General features: G+C 52.3%; 1 protein-coding gene across 3 annotated transcripts; it reads right to left on the reverse strand.

The window, feature by feature from the left end:
- Nucleotides 1-649: 649 nt before the first annotated feature.
- LOC117581847 (protein purity of essence) lies at nucleotides 650-18,224 on the reverse strand. Of its 3 annotated transcripts, XM_034269302.1 has the most exons (13): nucleotides 18,031-18,216; nucleotides 17,751-17,845; nucleotides 16,978-17,399; nucleotides 14,713-16,921; nucleotides 14,120-14,650; nucleotides 7,899-14,001; nucleotides 7,638-7,842; nucleotides 6,890-7,579; nucleotides 5,178-6,832; nucleotides 4,635-5,117; nucleotides 2,620-4,570; nucleotides 960-2,556; nucleotides 650-892 (listed from the first exon to the last, which is right to left on the reverse strand). In XM_034269302.1, the coding sequence occupies exons 1-13, from the start codon at nucleotides 18,147-18,149 to the stop codon at nucleotides 810-812; spliced, it is 16,143 nt and encodes a 5,380-aa protein (XP_034125193.1). In that variant the 5' UTR covers nucleotides 18,150-18,216; the 3' UTR covers nucleotides 650-809. The 3 variants fall into 3 exon arrangements, with proteins under 3 accessions (XP_034125193.1, XP_034125194.1, XP_034125195.1); XM_034269303.1 differs by lacking the exons at nucleotides 14,120-14,650; nucleotides 16,978-17,399; nucleotides 17,751-17,845; nucleotides 18,031-18,216 and having other exon boundaries at nucleotides 7,899-13,844; nucleotides 16,491-16,495; XM_034269304.1 differs by lacking the exons at nucleotides 650-892; nucleotides 960-2,556; nucleotides 4,635-5,117; ... (1 more) ...; nucleotides 6,890-7,579; nucleotides 7,638-7,842 and having other exon boundaries at nucleotides 4,041-4,300; nucleotides 8,011-14,001; nucleotides 18,031-18,224.
- Nucleotides 18,225-18,255: the final 31 nt, after the last annotated feature.

Raw genomic sequence — 18,255 nt, forward strand, 5'->3', positions numbered from 1 at the left:
TAATATTAATTATGTTTTTTAATCATTATTTTTTTGAATTTTTGTGTTGCAATAAAGAAAGGATACATACGTATGATAAAAAATAAAATACATAAAAACAATTTAGTGGAATTGATGTGTACGAATTATTCTGAGGTTACAAACGAACCCAATGTTTAAAAATAAAGTGAGTTGCACTCTTATTATTAATTATTGATCAATATTAATGGATGCTTCTCGCAAATGTGGATCTGCGTTTGTTCATATATGAGCAAAAGTTCATCATTACCTGTCGCCTATCGCGAACCTGGAACCTGGAAGAGAGCTATCCATTAGAAAATGTGGGAGCTATGTATGTATATCTGGCAGCTAAAAACGTTTGCTATTCAAAATCCGTTCTCGTGATTTGAATGATATATTATTGAAAATTCGAATTTAAGTGTTCAACTTTTGGGGGAACTATGAACTATATCCAATAGGAGTGCAGAGCAAAAGAAGAGCACAGCTTGGGTCATGCATGCAACAAAGCTTCGGTGCAGTGATGAGAAATATGCGCAAAAAATAAATAGAGTTTCTTTGGACTGAATTTGAAGTCAATAATTAATTGATAATACTCTTAGGATTCTCTCTGTTCCGCTGTGTTTCCTTTTTCAATTCATGTTACGAGTAATTGTGCAAACGAATAATTTTTATTGATTAAATAGTTGTACATATATGTATGTGATACGCGTTATTAGTTATTATATATTAAGACTGGTAGCGAAGAGCCACTGCTACGCTTTGTATTGGGTTGGGTGTGTGTAAATTATTAGCGAATCAAAATTATTTATTTAACTAGAGCTTGTGGTAGAAGGCAGGGAGGCGAGCAGTTCCTCAATGAAGCTGTCCGGCTGTTCGATAAGTGTGAGAAGTCCTACGAAACGAGAGATAAAAGATAAGCAAAAGACAGCAGGCAGTCAGACAGGATTCGATAGACTTACCTGCCACATCGCAGAACTCGCCAAAGGAAGTGCACGGCAATAGCTCCTCAGTCAGGATGTGTAGTATGCTGTCTGTTGAATTTAGCATACCCTCGTCATTTTTGCGTATATAATCGAATAGGGATACCGGCCAGGCCTCTTCCTTGGGCATGGTCACCGACTTGAACAGCATGTTGTATATCATATCGATCAGTGCCCACATCATCAGATACGGCTTGTACACACTGTAATCCTTCACCTGTCGATCGGCTGGCGCGAGCAGCGCCTTGCACAGTACCGACGGGGAGATATGTCGTGCCTGGGCCACGGCCAGCATACGCTTCAGATGCGCCAACTTGTGCTTGTTCCACAGCTCGCGACTGTGCAGGGTCAAGGCAATGGTGGACATGTACAGCGGTCCATCAACCTCGAAGCCACACTCGAGCCACTTCTCGCTGGGCGGTGCAGTCAGATAGGTGAGCAGCGTCTTGCTGTCCCTGGCCGCGGAGCGGGACGACAGCAGCATGTAGATCGAGTAGAAGAGGAGATAGGGCACAAAGTGCATATTCGACTGGGGGCCACCGCCGCCGGCATCATCGTGGAAGCTACGCTCCCAGGCAAAGCGCACCAGCAGCAGCTTCAGATCGTGTATGCTGCTCGTGTACGAGATGTCACAGCGCTGTGTGCTCTCCTGCATGTAGCTGCTGTGACGCGTCATCGAAGCGGAGAAGGCCGTCTCCAGCACGGAGGGACCCCAGAGCGGCAGCAGGCCATTGCATCGTGTGTTGGCATTCTGCAGACTAGCCCGTTCCCACTCATCCCGTCCGCGCGTCAAACGAATCGCTGAGGTGTGACAATCCACATGAACCACATTGAAGTGGGTCACCGTCGTATAGCCAATGGTCTTGCGTGACTTTAGCTCGAATTCCTCCACATTGCAGCGCTTGGTGAACGTGTAAATGCCCAGCACCTTTTCCGGCTGACAGGCATAGCCCTCGCGGCAGATGAAGCACGTCAGTCCAGTCTCGTCGCGCAGCTTCTCAATCTTTTGCAGTATCGAACCCTTGGCCGTCACCTGACCCTTCTCGTTCGTACGCATACCCAGGGCATCCAGTTGTTTCTCGCGCGTGGCCATGGCCAGACGTTTCTTTTCGGCGCGCGTAAAGTCACGCACTTGCTGGACCCTCGCCGCTGTGGCCGCATCGGTGGATAAGGCTTCCAGGAGATTCTCCGCGAGACTGCCGACATGCTCATCGCTGGACACTTGCTCGAGGCGATGTATAATCGGTATAATGTCCTTGCTGATGGCCACCTGTGTGGCCTCATGATGATTCGAGAGGCCCGTGAGGAAACGCAAGATATACTTGAGGCTAGGCCGCGAAATGAACTCCTTCAGCTCGTCGGAGTCGGTGCGCAGCAGCGTGGGCTTCACGCATGGCGCATGCTCGGTGATGTAGGCCAACGAACGTTCGACAATGCCCAGACTGACAATATAATCCTTGAGCGTGCCGCCAATGCAATTGTGTTCAATCTGATTGGTTAGGACACAGAAGAGCTCCAGCTTAAACTCCTCCTCGGGTGTGCGTTCGTTGTCAAAGCGTTTAAAGTTGAGAGTGTCCTGGAAAGAGCAAGAAAAGGGGGATGTAAAAAAGGCTACAAGATCTGCCTGTGTATAACCCACCTTGAAATGCTCACAGAGCAGTGCCATCTTCACCTCATTCCCGTAGACCAGCGCAGCCAGCACACGTATCAGATGACGCAGCACGGATGGATTATTGCGCACATTCGGGCAATCGGTGCAGGAGATCAACGCGGAAACATACTCGGGTCCGCCGAATGTCAGCGAGAATTGCAGGAACGAATCGAGCGTATCACTGGCCGCCTTTGAGAGCAACGTTTCCATAATCTCCAGCAGCTGTTCGGTGACTGCCGACTGTATGGAATCATTCTCCGATTGCAGACACATTTGCAGCACCTTGAGGAGCGTGTTGATGGCACCAATCTCGGGCTGGCACAGCACCTCCTGGCAGCGGCGCACTTTCACGCAGATGAGAAAGAGTTTCAGCAGCACTTGGATGAGTTCACGCTGCCGTGAGATGCGCTGCAGACTGCCAATCCTGTCCAGCATGACACGCAGGCCATTACAATCGGCTAGGACATTGGCCATGCGGTAGAGCTGCTCCGTGTCCACCGCCTCCTGACTCTTGTTGTTCAGCGTCTCGACGAACTCCTCTGTGGCATCGCCCAGGAGTCCGCGCATGCGATAGACAATCCGCATGGCATCACGGTCACCGCCCTCGGCCAGCCACACCTTTTTGTACACATCCTTGACGGGCAGATCCAGGCTAATGATTTTGTTATTCACCAGCAGCTCCATGCCATTGTCGTCCTCCAGCAGGGCAATCAGTTCGCAGTCGGTGCAAATTTTATTCTTTACATCACGCATGAGGGGACCCAGACCCATTTCGCCCGAGGGATAGGGATTGCCGAGCATGCGGCCCTGCAGGAAGTCCTCCTGCTGCGGATCCTTCTCCAGCGTCATGTAGAACTCACTCTCGTCGTGCTCCTCCGGATGAATGATGGAGTACAAGCGCTCGAAGATAAACACCGGCGTCTTGATGTCATTCATGCGCGTCTTGTCCACCGTATCGATGAGTATCTCCATAAAGGCACGCGTCTCCTCCTCCGTGCCGCTGGTCATCTCCTCCAACATTTCGAGCATCTTCTCCTGCGCCTCATCAATGTGTCGCGTGCGCTGCACCACCAGACTCCTCAGAGCCAAGTAACTCTCCAGCACGGGCCCCAACAGGCGCGTCTTGTACGTTCTGCGTATGTTCGGGCACTCGAGGAAGAGCCACAACAGCTCCACGTAACGCCGCAGCGCATAGCCCAGCGTCAGATCCGAGGACAGTGAATGCTCCTCCATGCAGTGAATTTTGGATATCTCTGTGGCCAGCAACGCGGAGATCTTGCCGAGCACACCATTCAGCACGAGATACTGCAGCCAAGGCGACTCTGTGGCAATGCTGCGATAGAGCGCCAAGTACTCGGTGCTCGCCTCACCCGCCTCACCCACATGACCGAGGAAGGAGGTGAGCAAATTGAGCGCCTGCTGCTTGCGCTCGTGCGTGCGTGCCAGTGCGCCGAGCAGAGTGCACGCCAGCTGACGGCCAAAGCGTGAGTTCTCGTTGAAGAGCAGCGGCTGTATCCATTCGGCATTGAATACCAGCGGCTTGGTCACTCGCTGCTTGTCCAACACATTCGTGCGCCAGCGTTTGCCATACTTTTCGCAGAGATATGCCGCTCGAGTGGCCTCCTTGGTCTTTGGTGGTGTATCTGCTGTTGTTTTGCTGCTGCTGCTGCTCTTTGGCTTCACAGCTGTCGCTGCTGCCTCCTGCTGGTGCTGGCTGATGGGCATGCGACTGCTCCAGGCCAAGTACTCGTGATTGCGATCTGAATTGAGCCACGCACGATAGTCGATGGTGTTGCCATCGGGCAGTTTGATGCTGCACAAATCAATGGCAGACACTGTCTTGCCATTGCCGCTGCCAGAGGAGATTGTGGGATTGATCAAACTCTGCAGAATGCGCAGGCAGGGATGCAGCACAGAAGCCACAGGTCCACGGGGTAATCTAAGGGGAAGAATTCTTTGAATTAGCTTGATGAATTTGTTGTGTTTCCGTCTTCGCCACTCACTTGCAATTGCTGATAAACAGCTCAAAGATCACCTTCAGCTTGTATTCCCAGCAGAAATCATCCTGTCCGAGCAGCACCTCCAGCAGCGTCATCTCCTGATGTACAGCAGCCTCCAGACTAATCAAGGGAATGGCACCCATCAGGGCGCTCTTCACACGCGACGTGACCAGCTGCAGCAAGTGCATGCACGCATCGGGATTGTCCTTGGTCAGCACCACCAGCAGATTGCGCACTTCGTTTTGGATTTGCGGTGTGCCACGTCGCAGATTATGTTCCGCCAGTTCGCTGACCAAACCCTGACTATAGAGGCCCATGCGACAGTCGTAATTGTAGGCCATGGCACGCAGCAGCGTAAGGCATTGCTCGGTGGAGGCCAAGGCGCAGCCATAGCAGCGATTTGTTGTGGGATTCTCGGCGCCCAAGGACAGTGAGAGATTGCTGGGCGGCAGATCCTGTTGCTGGCGATCATAGGCCACCAGTTCGCTACAGAGAAATGGAATGTAAGTCAAGGAAAATAAACTCTTTGCAGCTTCTTCAACTCACCTGCGACATGCCTTCACTTTCTGCACAATCTTGCTGAGTTCCTCGAAGCTGGCGCGTGATTCCACGCAATATTTCTGCGCCAGCAGCTGTATGATTTTGTTCACCTGCGACGTGCTGTGCACACTGGCCATATTGTCCTCCACGAGCCGATCATTGATGCGATGTTCGGCCACCTTTTGTATGAGCAACTCGAGCAGCTGCTTGTTGGCCAACAACTGATGGTAGATGCGATCCGCACGCTCCAGTGAGCTGTGTATCATCGACACAGTCTTGGCACGATCCTCGGCAGACTCGATGGGGTCCACGGCACAGCAGACGCGTGCATACATGCTAAAATCGAACTTGGCATACTTGCAGAAGCCACACGAGTGGCACAGGAAGGGATCCTTTTCGTCATAGTTGATGGCACGACACTTGTGGCACTGGAATACATTCTCGCCGCAATTGCCGCACACGCCCGGATACGCTGGCACCGCGGCACTGCATCGCGGACACTGCAGATTCTCGCTGGAGCCACTGACCGTTTCGAAGAAGTCGGCAAACTCAATCATCAAATTGCAGGCCGTAATGGGCAAGGGGAAATCAATCTTCAGCTCTGTCTGCCCGGATTGCAACGACACAGAGCGTGCCTTGTGCCACAACGCTGGACGATTCTTGAGCTCAACCACCGCCTGGACACTCCGATTGTTGTAGTACACATTGATGGTGCGCACCATCTTGGTGCGTTTTAGATCCGCAATGCGCACAATCAGCTTGGAGATGGTGTGACACTGCACCAGCTTGTAGATCATCGTTGTGGTGGTGTACTTCGAGTCCGATTTGACCGAAGGCAGTTTGATATTGGCCATTGGCACCTCCGGGTTGTTGCACACCAAACATGGCTCCGATTCCAGATAGTACCCATTCATCTGCAGTATCGACTCCAGTGTCGTGTAGATGGGTGCATTTGGATGCTTGCACAGCAGTTCGTTCTGTGAACGCAGCACTTCCACAGCCCGAGAGACAAACTCTGGCAGTCGCTCGGTTATGCTGCGCGTTGTCAGCGTCAGGTAACCCAATAGATCCACAAATTGTGCTGTCCGGCGGCCATACGTGGGCACCAGTGGCCACAAATTCCAGAAGATGGTCAACAACTTCTCGCGCTGCCGCTCATTGGCATGCTCAAAGAGACCCGTCATAAAGGAATGCGCCTGCCAGCGCAGCTGACTGATGTTATTCTCCAGCAGAAAGATGCGTACGAAGCGTATGATCAAAGCATCGCAGGCATAGCGAAAGATTTGATGCACAAATGTGCCACACTGTGCTGGATCGAACTTGGAGTAGTAGGCATCCGTATCCTCGCTCTTCTCTCGCTCACTGCGCAGCTTTGCAGATGCTGACACAACTGCTGGTGGTGCTTGCTGCTGCTTGTTGGCTGGCATATTGCACACAGCCGCCTGTAGGAGTTGTATGATTATGGGCGACACACCATCATCCAGTTGATAGCAGGCAATCTCCATGAGCATGGCCAAGGCATCCTCGTGCACAACACAAAACTTTTGCCAATTGCCAGTGCGCATTTGACTGATTTCCTGGCAGGTGCGCAGATGCTCTGTCAAGTCCACCAACGAGTCATAGCTGAGCAGAGGCGGATTGGCATTGTACGGAGCACCAGTCTAGGGAGGAACAAGAGAGGGTTATCCTTTGCCAGTGGAGATTATTCTCCTACTCACCTTACTGCTCACAATATTGCACACACGCTTCACCACACGGAAATGCGCATCCAGCGAGTGTCCATCGCGATACATGCGGAACTTCTCCTTGCTGCCACAAATGTACATTAGCAGCTTGCGCACTTGCCGCCGTAGCAGCGTGTTCAGATTGAGCATCATATATTCGCACAGCGTGAAGGTCATGGCCTCACAGAAGCTGCTGTCATAGTTGTCCGGATGTGCGCTGCTCAGACGCAAAATCTGATACGGCAGCCGCACAATAATCTCCGTCAGCAGCCCATCGTACGACTCAAAGATGTCGGGATAATTCTTCAGATAATTCTGTGGTATGAGTATGGATATATCCGGTTTGGGGCCATGTTTAATGGGTTTCAGCAGCTGCACGCCTGGGCCAGACGTGGCTCCACCACTGCTTGCAGTTGGTGCCGCCGCTTGACCTGCCGCATAGGGATCCCCGAGCACGTTCTTCCAGTGCACAAGCAGCGTATTGAGTGCCTCCAAAGCATAGATAAATGCGCCACTCTTGCTGAGCACATTCGCCGTGGTGCTGGCCACAAATGAGCTGTTATCCTTAAACTGATGCGGCGGGGATGTGGTGCCCGTTTGCTTGGACTTGGTCTTGCCCATCATCACACCAAAGAGCGCGAGCAAAGCGAGTCGCACTTCATTTAAGGGACATTTGGTCTCCATCTGTAAGTAGTTGAAGTTTAGGAAGAGTTTTCTGTGTGTATTCCTGTTTAATCCCTACCCTCGAGGCCGCTCCACGTTTGCCTATTTCCACATACTCCACCAAGGCTTGCAGCAGCTCCTGCAGCACCTGCTGATCGCGCTCATTGTTGCCATTTAGATCTGTCGTCAGCATGTGTATGACCTGTATGAGCGGTATAGCCTGCAGGCCATTGCACAGATCAAACGTGTTCAAATGTTGGATAATGCTCTCCAGCACAGCAATTCTACAGAGGGGATTAAGAGGGGTTTAAAGACTCCTTTCTTTGATCTCATCACTCACCTTAGGTCATGCAGCTTTTGCAGCTTTTCATCTTCATTAATCTCGTTGTCTTCGGTGCTGCTCATCGCACTCAAGCCACTGCCTCCTGCTGGTGCACCTGAGGCAGAGCCACTGGGTCCTGGCTGCTCGTCATCCTTGACCGAACTGCAACTCTGTCGCGGTGGCGTTGTGTTTGGGTGATCACCAAAGTTACTGCTGCGTGCCGATGTGCCGCCAATGCTCTCCACACCACTGCCACCGCTCTCGGAGCCGCCACTGCCTGCCGGTTCGGCGGGTGACGTGCGCAGCGTGGAGCCATCGGTGGCCACATTGGAGCCCTCATCATCGGAGCCACCCGCCGAGACAGACACCGAGGCACTGGCCGCTGCCGCATTGGCTGCCGCCTGTCGTATGCCTTGGATATTGGCCAATCCCTGCTGCAGCGACTGCAGCGCATTGGCATCCGCACCGCCATGCTGTTGCAGGCTCAAGGCAATGGCAATGTCCATGATGGCCTCATCGTCGGCATCCTCGGGCAGACCCAGCAAGCGGGGGAAGCCACCTCCCATGAACGCCTCCAGATTGAGCAGCTGCTGGTTCGGCTGTCCCTGTCCGGGTACGCCTCCCTCCACTGCCTCCAGCAGCACGGCAGCGGCATTGTCTTGATCTTGTGCTGCAGCCGCTGCTGCTGCTCCTGCTGCTGCCTCCTCGATGATGTCATTGGCCGCTGAAACAGCCACCGCCTGCAGGGCCTGCATTTGCGGTGTGGGTGTGGAGCAGGCTGGTGGCGTTATGACAGCCGCCATGGCCGCTGCCTTGCGTCGTTTCAAGCGTGGACTGAGGAGCAGTATCAGCGCCTCCTTGGCACTGTGACTGATCACTGTGGCATCGTGCTTGAGCAGATCAATAAAGTATTGGGTCATGCGACCCACTTGGCCGGGATCGGCCAGTGCAAAGCCGTACATAATCTCCACCAAACAGTGGACAATCGTTTCCGGCTGGCACAGCCCCCGGCGCACAATATTTGCGGGCTCATCGAGGTCCGGGGTGATCTTGTGCAGCTCCAGGACTATGCCCATCAGAGCTGGTACCAAATCGTAGCTGTTCTCCTGGCAGATTTTGGTCAGCGACTGCGGTCGTGAGTTGGCCACACCGCGTACCAGCAATATGAGGCGATAGAATGCTTCTGGGTCGATTTCTTGCAGGGATTCCAGCTGCTGCAGCTTCGGTTGCATGGCCTGCAGCTCGCCGTGCACAAAGTGCAAGATGACACCGTCCTTGAAGCTGTGATATGTCGCCCGACTGCCATAGAGCGTAGCCAGCACATAGCGTGCTTGGGTTTGCACGGGATTCGGAGTGGGCAGCAGCAGCAGTCCACTGGCTGTCTTCACGACCTTCGAGCGTAGAGGTGCAGCCACCGCACTGCCTCCAAGCAGATGCAGCGCACAGTCTAGGACCTCCAGCAGATGGTTAACCATGCGATCCAGCTGAGTGATGCAATTGAAGCCCTCACCAAAGTTGGCAGCGGCACTCTGTTGTGTGGCTGTGACGGGTGTGGGCCCCGAGCTGGGCGCTTGAATCTCTTCGCTGTCATCGGGCCAACCCACAAGCTCCTTGGACTTGCCATATACCTCGATCGAGTCGAGTAGCGTGACATGTTCCGGGTCCTGCGACTTGGCAAACATCACCTTGAGCATCTTGTCCGATTGGAACATTTCCTCACGCGTCAGGGGTATGTCAAACCAGCGCGCCTTCCGCATCGTTGTGGGTATGGTACGTCCGAGGATTGTCACCGAAACGGGTGCCCTTTGTATGTCCTGTGTGCCGAGCATGACACGGAATCCAACCATAACCACATTTGGATCGTTGTTGATCACTTCCAGCGTGAAACCCGTCGACTTGGTGCTGGCCACAAACATGCCAGTGGAGAAGAGACGCGTCTTGAGCTTCTGTTTGCTGTAGATCTGCAGGAGATCGTTGCCACCAAACTCAACATCGGCCAGCATGTTGCAGTGCTCAAAGAAATCAATGGGGAAAAGTGGCTGCCCACCGGCCGTCAGTTGTTTCTGCTGCTGATGGCTGCCATTGGACTTGCGATGATGCAGCTTGCCAGAGCTGCCTCCCGCTTTGCTCTTCGCCTGTTGGCTGTTGCCATTCTTTGCCAGCAGCGTGGAGCTGTACAATTGATTGCCAAATGGTTGGACCTGCGGTGACAGCCAGAAACTCGTGTGCTCTGGCTGTGCTGAGAAGATTCTCAAGCTGCCATCCTCGCAGAGCAGCAGCAGCGTGGTCTTCTCAGTGCCTGCGACACTGTGCCGTATGCCCACTACATCCATTATGCGTGCCTTGGCCGACTGTGCCTTGATCTCCTGCATGTAGATGCGCTCGGGTGTTATCATCAATATGACTGGATTATTGGATGTGTTCATGCTGGCATAAATCAAGCCCGGATGTCCTGCAACTTCTGTCCAACCCACCAGCGATTGTAGCGGCACCTTCGATGTCGAAGATGATTTGCTCGTCACGGTGGCCGCTGTGTTGTTTATGTCCAAGTGGTAGATGCCCTTGACACCCTCATTGACATTTGTGAGAGGCGAACAGAAGCTTCTGCCCGAGGTGTAGCTGTAGAAGAGCAATTGCAGCGTGTGCGAGTAATAAATGGACACACCACCGCCGCACACTTGTCCATTGATATCCTTGATATGCTGATGACTCAACTCGAGAGTATTTGTCACATAAAAGTCCCCGTGCACGGCCAAGCTCTGCTGGTCCAACTGCTGCGTGTAGATGTAGCCGGAGCTGGTAAAGCTGAGCATAAAGTAGCTGCCGCTGCCATCCTGCTGATGGTACATGAACGTGCAATCCTTGATCTTGCCCACAGCCACGAGATAATAGTACTTTGGACTGATTGTATCCACTGCCAGATCATAGATCTTCACATAATCCGTGGTAACAATGGCCAGCAGTGTCTGTGAGCCCGGCAGCCACATGGCCTTCTTCAGGAAATTGCCATTCTCCAGCTGTGGCGTGATGACAATATGCTCGTTGGTGCTGCCGCTGCTCGAAAATGTCAGCACATGGCATTCCTTCAGTCCGCACACAGCCAGGCAATCCTCATTGCACGGGTTGGCGGCCAGCGAGAGCACAGTGCAGGCAATGGGCGCAGAACTAAGCTGCGTGAGAGTCAGCTTCCTCTTCGAGGCATCGGCCTGCTTGAGCAGCGCTGAGAGCTGCAAAATGGTGACCTTTCCCTTCTCATGCGACACGGCCAACTGCTGCCGGCGTCCGTGCGGCGAGGAGAGGCAACAAAAGGCCACGCGACGTATCGTGCCGGAGGTCAACAGATGCTTAATCGTCTGTCCCTGATCGCCCGAGTAATTCATTCGCACATTCTCGAACGCACCCTCTTGGGAGCCAAGTGTGGCGAACATCAGTTGGTCCGTGATCTGGAAACTCTGCTCCAGCTGATGCAGTCGCTCCAAGGCGGCTGTGGCACGCCTGTGGCAGCCCACAATCGAGTAGAGCGTGCAGTTCTCCCTGATGGATGGCATCAGCACATCAAAGTACTCCAGTATGCAGCGCACCACCAGCATCCACTGCTCCTGGTGCTGCAATGTCTCACGATAGGGTTCGAGGAGTTTGCCCAGCAGCTGAATCCGCTCACTGCTGATGGAGTCCTTGCGTGTGGAGGGACCCTGCTGCTGCAGCTGTCCTGTTGCTGCTCCTGCATTGCTTCGCTTCTTGCCCGCTAGCAGACTCATGTGCGAGGGCAAATAGCTACAGCTGCTGCCGCCACCGGCTCCCACAGTGTCACGCGCTTCGCCCGAGCCCAATCTGCGACTCAGCGCCTGACAGGAGCCATCTTCTTTGGCTCCACAATCACAAAAGAAGTTGCCATACTTGGCATAGCTCACATCATGCCCCTTGTGGCAGACGCGGGCACACACCGAGCACACACCCACAGTGTTGATCATGTTGCAGGTGTGGCAGTGGTACCAATGCTGATTCATAAACTCCTTTTGGGTCTGCGAAAATGTGCAGAGCTTGTTGTTGAGCGTATCCTCATCGGAGTCATCCAGCAGCGAGTCTTGCTCCTCTTCGGCCAACTCATCGTAGAGATCGTCAATGTCCGTTTGCAGCTCATCATCCCATGGGGGCATATGCTGGCGACTGCCGCGGTAGCCAATGCTCTGCAAAAGTTCGCTGAGATAACGCAGCAGTGCGCTCACGTTTTCCGCATGCCGCAGATGCTTGTCGGGTAGCTGCAACTTGGCCAGTTCCAGCCAGAGCAGCGTCGTATTGAACAGCGCCACATGTCCGCGTGCCGGTGAGGCATCTGCGAGGGTAATCATTATCTGCAGCACATCCGCAAAGTCACAGCCATCGTGGGGCGGACTGATCAGCGTCTGTCCCAGCTGCAGCAGCGCCTGGAAGAGTGGCGCAGCTATGGGTCCTGCCTTGTTCTGATCGCGTACTAAATACTTGATAATGGACAGCAACAGTCCGCCATTGCGTTCGTTTTGACGTTGCTCCCCGCCTTCGCTGTGATCGCAGGCCTGAGAGGATTCCTCTGAGGGATTTGGCTGCGCTGCCTGCCATAGGCTCAGGATTTGTGAGGTGTTTGGTGCTGCGCCCGCTGCCGTTGCTGCCGCTCCACAATCATAGTCAATGTCCATGGCATCCAGCTGATCGGAGATGCTCGGCATAGCCGACACAGTGGCCATGTTGGTGGGTGTCTGGGCATTGCTGCTGGAGCTGCTCGAAGGCTGCATGATGCTCGTGAGCAGTCTGCATGTGGGATCCATTGTCTCGCTGCTACTCACATCTCCACCAGTCACATTTGGGCCGTAGATAATGTGGGCCAGCCAAAGCTTCAAGCGTGCCACATCCACGCTGGACAAATCACCAAAACAGTCCACCAAATCCTCATGCTGGAACTGCGAGTCCGCCTGCGTGGATTGCTCAAACAAGCGCTCGACAAACTGCAACATTTTGCGTGCATAACTGAGCGGCAGAGTGGTGCCAGTGAAGGACAACAGCAGCGTGGTTAAACTTCCCGTGCGCTGATCATGGAAGAACTGTCGCATGGCCTGCACCGATGTGGGTTTCTCCAGCATCTTAATGAACGTTTTAAGCACCGCAAACAGCATGGATTCATTAAACAACGCCCGCTCCTGATCCAAGGGTGTGCCTCCAGCCGCTGGCTGTCGCAATTCTGCGGCAAATTCAATCAACATGCGATAGCAGTAGCCAATCATGTGCTCATACAGCAGAAGTTTCTGTGCCTCTAGGGTCAAACCACTGAGGATTTCCCTCAGACACTGTTCGCTCTGTCCTTGGAGATAATCGGTGCGCATGTCCAGCATGGAGGCAATTAGCAGTGGCTTCAGTTGGGCATCCATTTCGCAGCAATTGGAGGCATACGGCAGCAGGTATTCCATCAAATGGAGTATCGTCTTCAGACAATGTTTGAGTGTATGCAGCGTGGAGTAAGCCACACCGCCGCTGCCTCTGGTCAGCTCTGTAATGTGCGCATCAATCACATTCAGGGTGTATGGCTCCACGGGATGCTGTTTCCCATCGAAGGCCGCATCATTGACCATCAAACACTTGGGCCATTCATTGGCAATCAGTTGCTTATCCTCATTCGGCAGCAGCTTAAGGAATGCCGCATGCAGCTCCAGCATTATGGCTGGCTTATCGCTCACAATGGGCACAATCAGATTGAGGACATGCTCTGGTGTGGTGCTCGACAGCTGCTTCAGCATTTGCTCACGCACAATGTCCGATAGATAGCGATACGAATCCATTAGCTTGATCAGCAGCTCGTTGATCATTTGATTGCGTTCCAGCGTTTCCGTGGACAGCCCAGGTTCATCCTCCTGCTTGGATTGCTCCTCATCGATTGACTCATTGGAGGAGTACACCTCGGGATGATCATGATCTGCGGCATTGCCGACATTGCCACTGGATGCTGCACTGTTGCTCGATAAACGCTCACTGGCGCCGCTATCCTCACAGTCCTTGCGCAGCAGCTTTGAGCCTTCCTTTACGGCCCAGGCCACGGCCTGCATGTGGGCCACCAAAGCATCAAAGAGTATGAGTTCCGAGAGGCGTGGTATGCCTAGAGAAAAGAGACGGAGATTATTAATATTAATAAAAGAAGAAACAAAATGTATGTCATGTACATGATTTTTGTTTTGTTTTTTTTTTGTTTGCCAGAAATTGCATTTCCCACTCACCTTTATTGCTCATCTGCTGATTGAAAGCCTCTACACCGAGTATGGTCTGCTTTAAATTGTATCGTATATCGGCGGTGGTGTCACCCACTTGGGTAAACAACGACTCCGCATATTGGGTGTACATGCCCTGCTTGATTAGACTGCTGACAATCAAATAATGTGATTTGCTCAGCGGCATACGTGTGCTCCACACCAGCGAATGCAAATTCGGTGCACGCTCAATGCGCAGCGCTTCCACGTGAGAGGTGGACGGAGGCAGACCCAGCAACAGTTTCCAGGTGTTGGTGAAACAATATTGCATGGCGCACAGACTGTGCATGCTGCTGCTGTCGTTGCTATCCTTTTTGGCAAACGAGGACATGTCTGCAATGTTCAGTATGTCCACAAGGGCATCCACCAGCAGCGGATACTTGAGTTTGTCCGGTGTGCAGAGTATGAAATTCCAGGCAAGGCCATCCAATTTGAATTCGCTCACCCAATAGGCCTTTTCGGGTTCCTTGAGCACGAGACTGTAAAATGTGGGACGGATATCTGCAAAAAGACAATCCAAAAGATATACTAGAAAGCTCTGAGTCTGGGATAACTAGACTTACTCGATCCATATTCCCCTGCAGACTTGCGAAACTTTTCTTCAATATCCTGACGGCAATAGGAATTCAGTTTGGCACGATTGTTGATCAAATCGGAAACCTTTTGGGTCTCGGGCATGCTGCTCACACTGAACAATATCCAGCGCACTTGATCCAACAGCTCGGGCGGTGCCTGATACAAATGCTTCATCAGATACTCCAGGAAGACGAGCAAACGTGACAGCAACATCATTTGACTGTTGCGCACAATGCGCTCGGCACTGATGCCACGACAAACCTCGGCACAACGTATCACCCCACCAGCTGTGAGCAGCAGGATGGATTTCTTTTGCATGAGATTCAGCGAGTGGAACAGAAAGAGCAGCAGCTGGGCATGCTCAATGTTGATGTCCTCGTAGTCCGAGTCAGCGGCAGAGGTGGATGAGCAAACACCCTCAACCAGCGTGTTGATTAGGCGATGCCACACCGACAAACAGGCTGCCTCCTTCTCCTGTATGGGCTTCAGCAGTAAGATCTGCACGAGCACCGACAATGTGCTGGGATAGACCTGCAGTGGCCAAGTGTTCGTATCCGTGGACCATGGTGAGATGGCCAAATGTTGCAACAGATTCGATTGGAGCTGCTCGGACAGCAGTCCCGTGGAGATCAGATTGTGTATGTAACGGCCAGCGGCGCCCGAGAAGCGTATCATCGATGCCTGCCACTTGGCCGAGCAGCCGGACGCTCCAGCTCCACCTGCAACCACAGCCACTGCTGTGCTTGGTGGCGACTGCTGTTCGCTGTCATTGCGCATCACATCGCGATCAAAGTCCTTGATTATGTTGGCCATCAGCAGCATTTGCTGATCGCTGACACCCGCTTTGACATAGCGCTGCATGTAGGCATGACGATTGGCCAGAAATTGATCGAGGAAGCAAAAGATATCCGCAGAGAGCTCTAGATATTCGTGTGGCTCATCAAGTTTGGGCACCAAGGCGCTCTTCTGCTCACCACTGCGCTCCTGCGACGAGGTGTTTGCATTGTCATCGTGCGTTTCGGGCGAGAGAGTTTCCTTGAACCAATGCCCCAGATAACTTTCGCTGTCATCTTCCTCGGAGTTGTCCGAATAGGACATGGACTCATTTAGGCAGGTCGTTGAGTCCGAGTAGCTAATGGGATCACATTCGGTGCGGTCTTTGGTCGAGGCACGCTTCAGTGTGCATGCCTTGCGGTAGGCCACGGTGGCCAGGAACGTGAACAACTGATGCAGCGTGGCCGTATTTAGAACACGCACAATCCGCTCCAGTGATGTGTAGTTTTGCAGGATATCAAATTGCGCTGGCTCCGGCAGCGTTTCGGGATCGGTTAGGCTGCTCTGTCCGCAGGCAGATTCAATCTTTAGATCCTCAATCAATTCGGACAGCAACTTAATGCTGTGATTGGCAATGGCGGCATTCAGTTCCCCAAAGCCCTGTTGCACTTTGAATAGATTCACTCTGGCTATTGGGGTGCTGGGCGCTGTTGCAGTCTCCGTTTTGGCTGCCACTTTTGTGGCTGCTGCTGCTGCCGCCGCTGCTTTAGCTGCCGTCTCTGCCGAGGCACTGCCACTGGCACCCATTGCTCCCTGGATGCCGCTGATGAGCAGCCAGCTGCCATAGCACAAGTGATTCTGATAGATGTACATTCGGGCTGAAGATTTGAACATCTCGCCAATGCACGAATAGATTTCCAAGGCTTTGTTTACAATGCCGCTGGCCTGCTCCTCAAATTCATCGTGATCCTTGCTGGTCTGCACACTGGACAAGCCGCCACCGCTGCCCTGACTGGTCGATGCAGCAGCCGTCTGCTGCTGTTGTTGCTGCTTCTGTGAGCTGCTGGCCTGTCCCATGCTCAGCACACTGGTGGCTATCGATGTGAGCACCGCATTGTACAACGCTGAGATGCCGCACATTGATAGCTTCTCGATGCGGCTTGGTGTCAGTGGCTGCATGACAATCAAGGCATACGCCTGGCCCACAATCGACAGGTCTGTGAGCATGTGATTCATCGATGACTTCACTGTGGTGGCCTCTGCCTGCGTGAGTGGCAGATAGAGCGGTTTCCCTGCATTTATAGTCTCCATGTACTTCATGCGATAGCGACTGAGTATGGGCAGACCCACGCAGATATCCAGCAGTGTATCGACGCCATTTGCCTCCTGGAATACCTCCACATTGGCTGCCAAAAGTTGCTCCTACCAACAGGAATACAATTGAATAGGAAATTCATTTGGGGAAATCAATATCTTACAGTGCAATCGGTGATCTCCTCGCTGAGGGGCACCCAGGTCATCTTTCCCGGCTCTAGTGGTGCCAAAAGCTGCTGAAGGATCACCGATGAGAGGTCCGAGCGCGATCGCTTAATCTCCAATTTGGGCGAATCTTTATCGTTGCTTCCGCCAGCAGCAGCACCTCCTGTGGTGCTGCCTCCAATTGACATAATACTCTTATTGGATGATTCCGGATGCTTGGAGCTCTTCACCACACCGGCCACGGCACTGTAATCGAATTGTGAAACAGCCGTGGAGGCATTCTCCCTGCCCTCGCAGAGCATTTTGAGGGCGGCCAATAGCCATTTCGATTCATAGACCGTCACTTTGGGCAGGCGGAAGAGTATGAAGCGTATGAGCACAGCCGTCGCATCGTGCAACTGGCAAATTTGTGTCTGGCAAACTAAAAGAAAAATACACAAATTATTGAGATATATTTACAATGTTTATAAAGTAAGCTGAAGACAAATTGATACCCCTTAAAAGCAGAATGAGGGAGACAAAGGGATGGACGGGCGCCAACACTTATATACCGCATTCTTCAAACGGTAAAAGCACAGAATACACATAAGTGCTGGCATGTGTGTGTGCACGTATCCATGTTCGTGTGTGTGTGAGGCACCCATCAAAGAATTGCATTTCATTGCGAAAATAAAAGTATTCCATTTTGTTTTGTTTTGTTTTTTTTTGTTTGGTGAAAAATCATTAGGAATGTCGGGGGCGGCGGGTTGACTGGGTAAGGTAAGAAACTTACTTGATTTGATTTGCATAAGCTTGTCCGCCGCCAGTGCCGCAAAGGCCGTGTAAAATTGCACGAAGCTACTTTCATCGTCGAAGAACTCATGTTCGCTGCATAAAAAGACACGCAAGAGAGTATTGAAAACTGTTTAAATTGTTACAAATTTAACGGCGGCGGCCATATTTAATTTTGCAAGTCACTTTTTTCGCACTTGCAGCAGTCTCATTTTCTTTGCTGCGCCATTCAGGCAGCACGAAAAAAGTTCTTTTTGGGCTCTGGTCTGTCGAGTACTCACCATCTGGTTATTGCTTTTAGCAGATTAACCACTTCGTTTTTGTTCAGAGCACCCGTGCGGCTTAAAAGCAGAGCTTTTAATACGGAATTCCAATCCGTTCCACCGCTGTGGGACGACATTTTTCGTTTCGTATTAATAAAATTATATGCGAAAACTCTAGGCCGACTTGTATAGCTTAGCGATGTGAATTGTGGTGTTATCAAACTATCGATTTACAGAGTTGGC

Source organism: Drosophila guanche, unplaced genomic scaffold (genome assembly GCF_900245975.1).
Source record: "Drosophila guanche unplaced genomic scaffold, DGUA_6, whole genome shotgun sequence".
Taxonomy (NCBI): domain Eukaryota; kingdom Metazoa; phylum Arthropoda; class Insecta; order Diptera; family Drosophilidae; genus Drosophila; species Drosophila guanche.

Excerpts from the sequence above, each read along its gene's own strand:
- LOC117581847 (XM_034269302.1), bottom strand. The coding sequence starts at position 18,149 with ATGTCGTCCCACAGCGGTGGAACGGATTGGAATTCCGTATTAAAAGCT. Across the intron at positions 14,651-14,712 it reads TGCAGGGGAATATGGATCGA|ATATCCGTCCCACATTTTAC; the intron begins GTAAGTCTAGTT and ends GTCTTTTTGCAG. Across the intron at positions 6,833-6,889 it reads GCAATATTGTGAGCAGTAAG|ACTGGTGCTCCGTACAATGC; the intron begins GTGAGTAGGAGA and ends GTTCCTCCCTAG.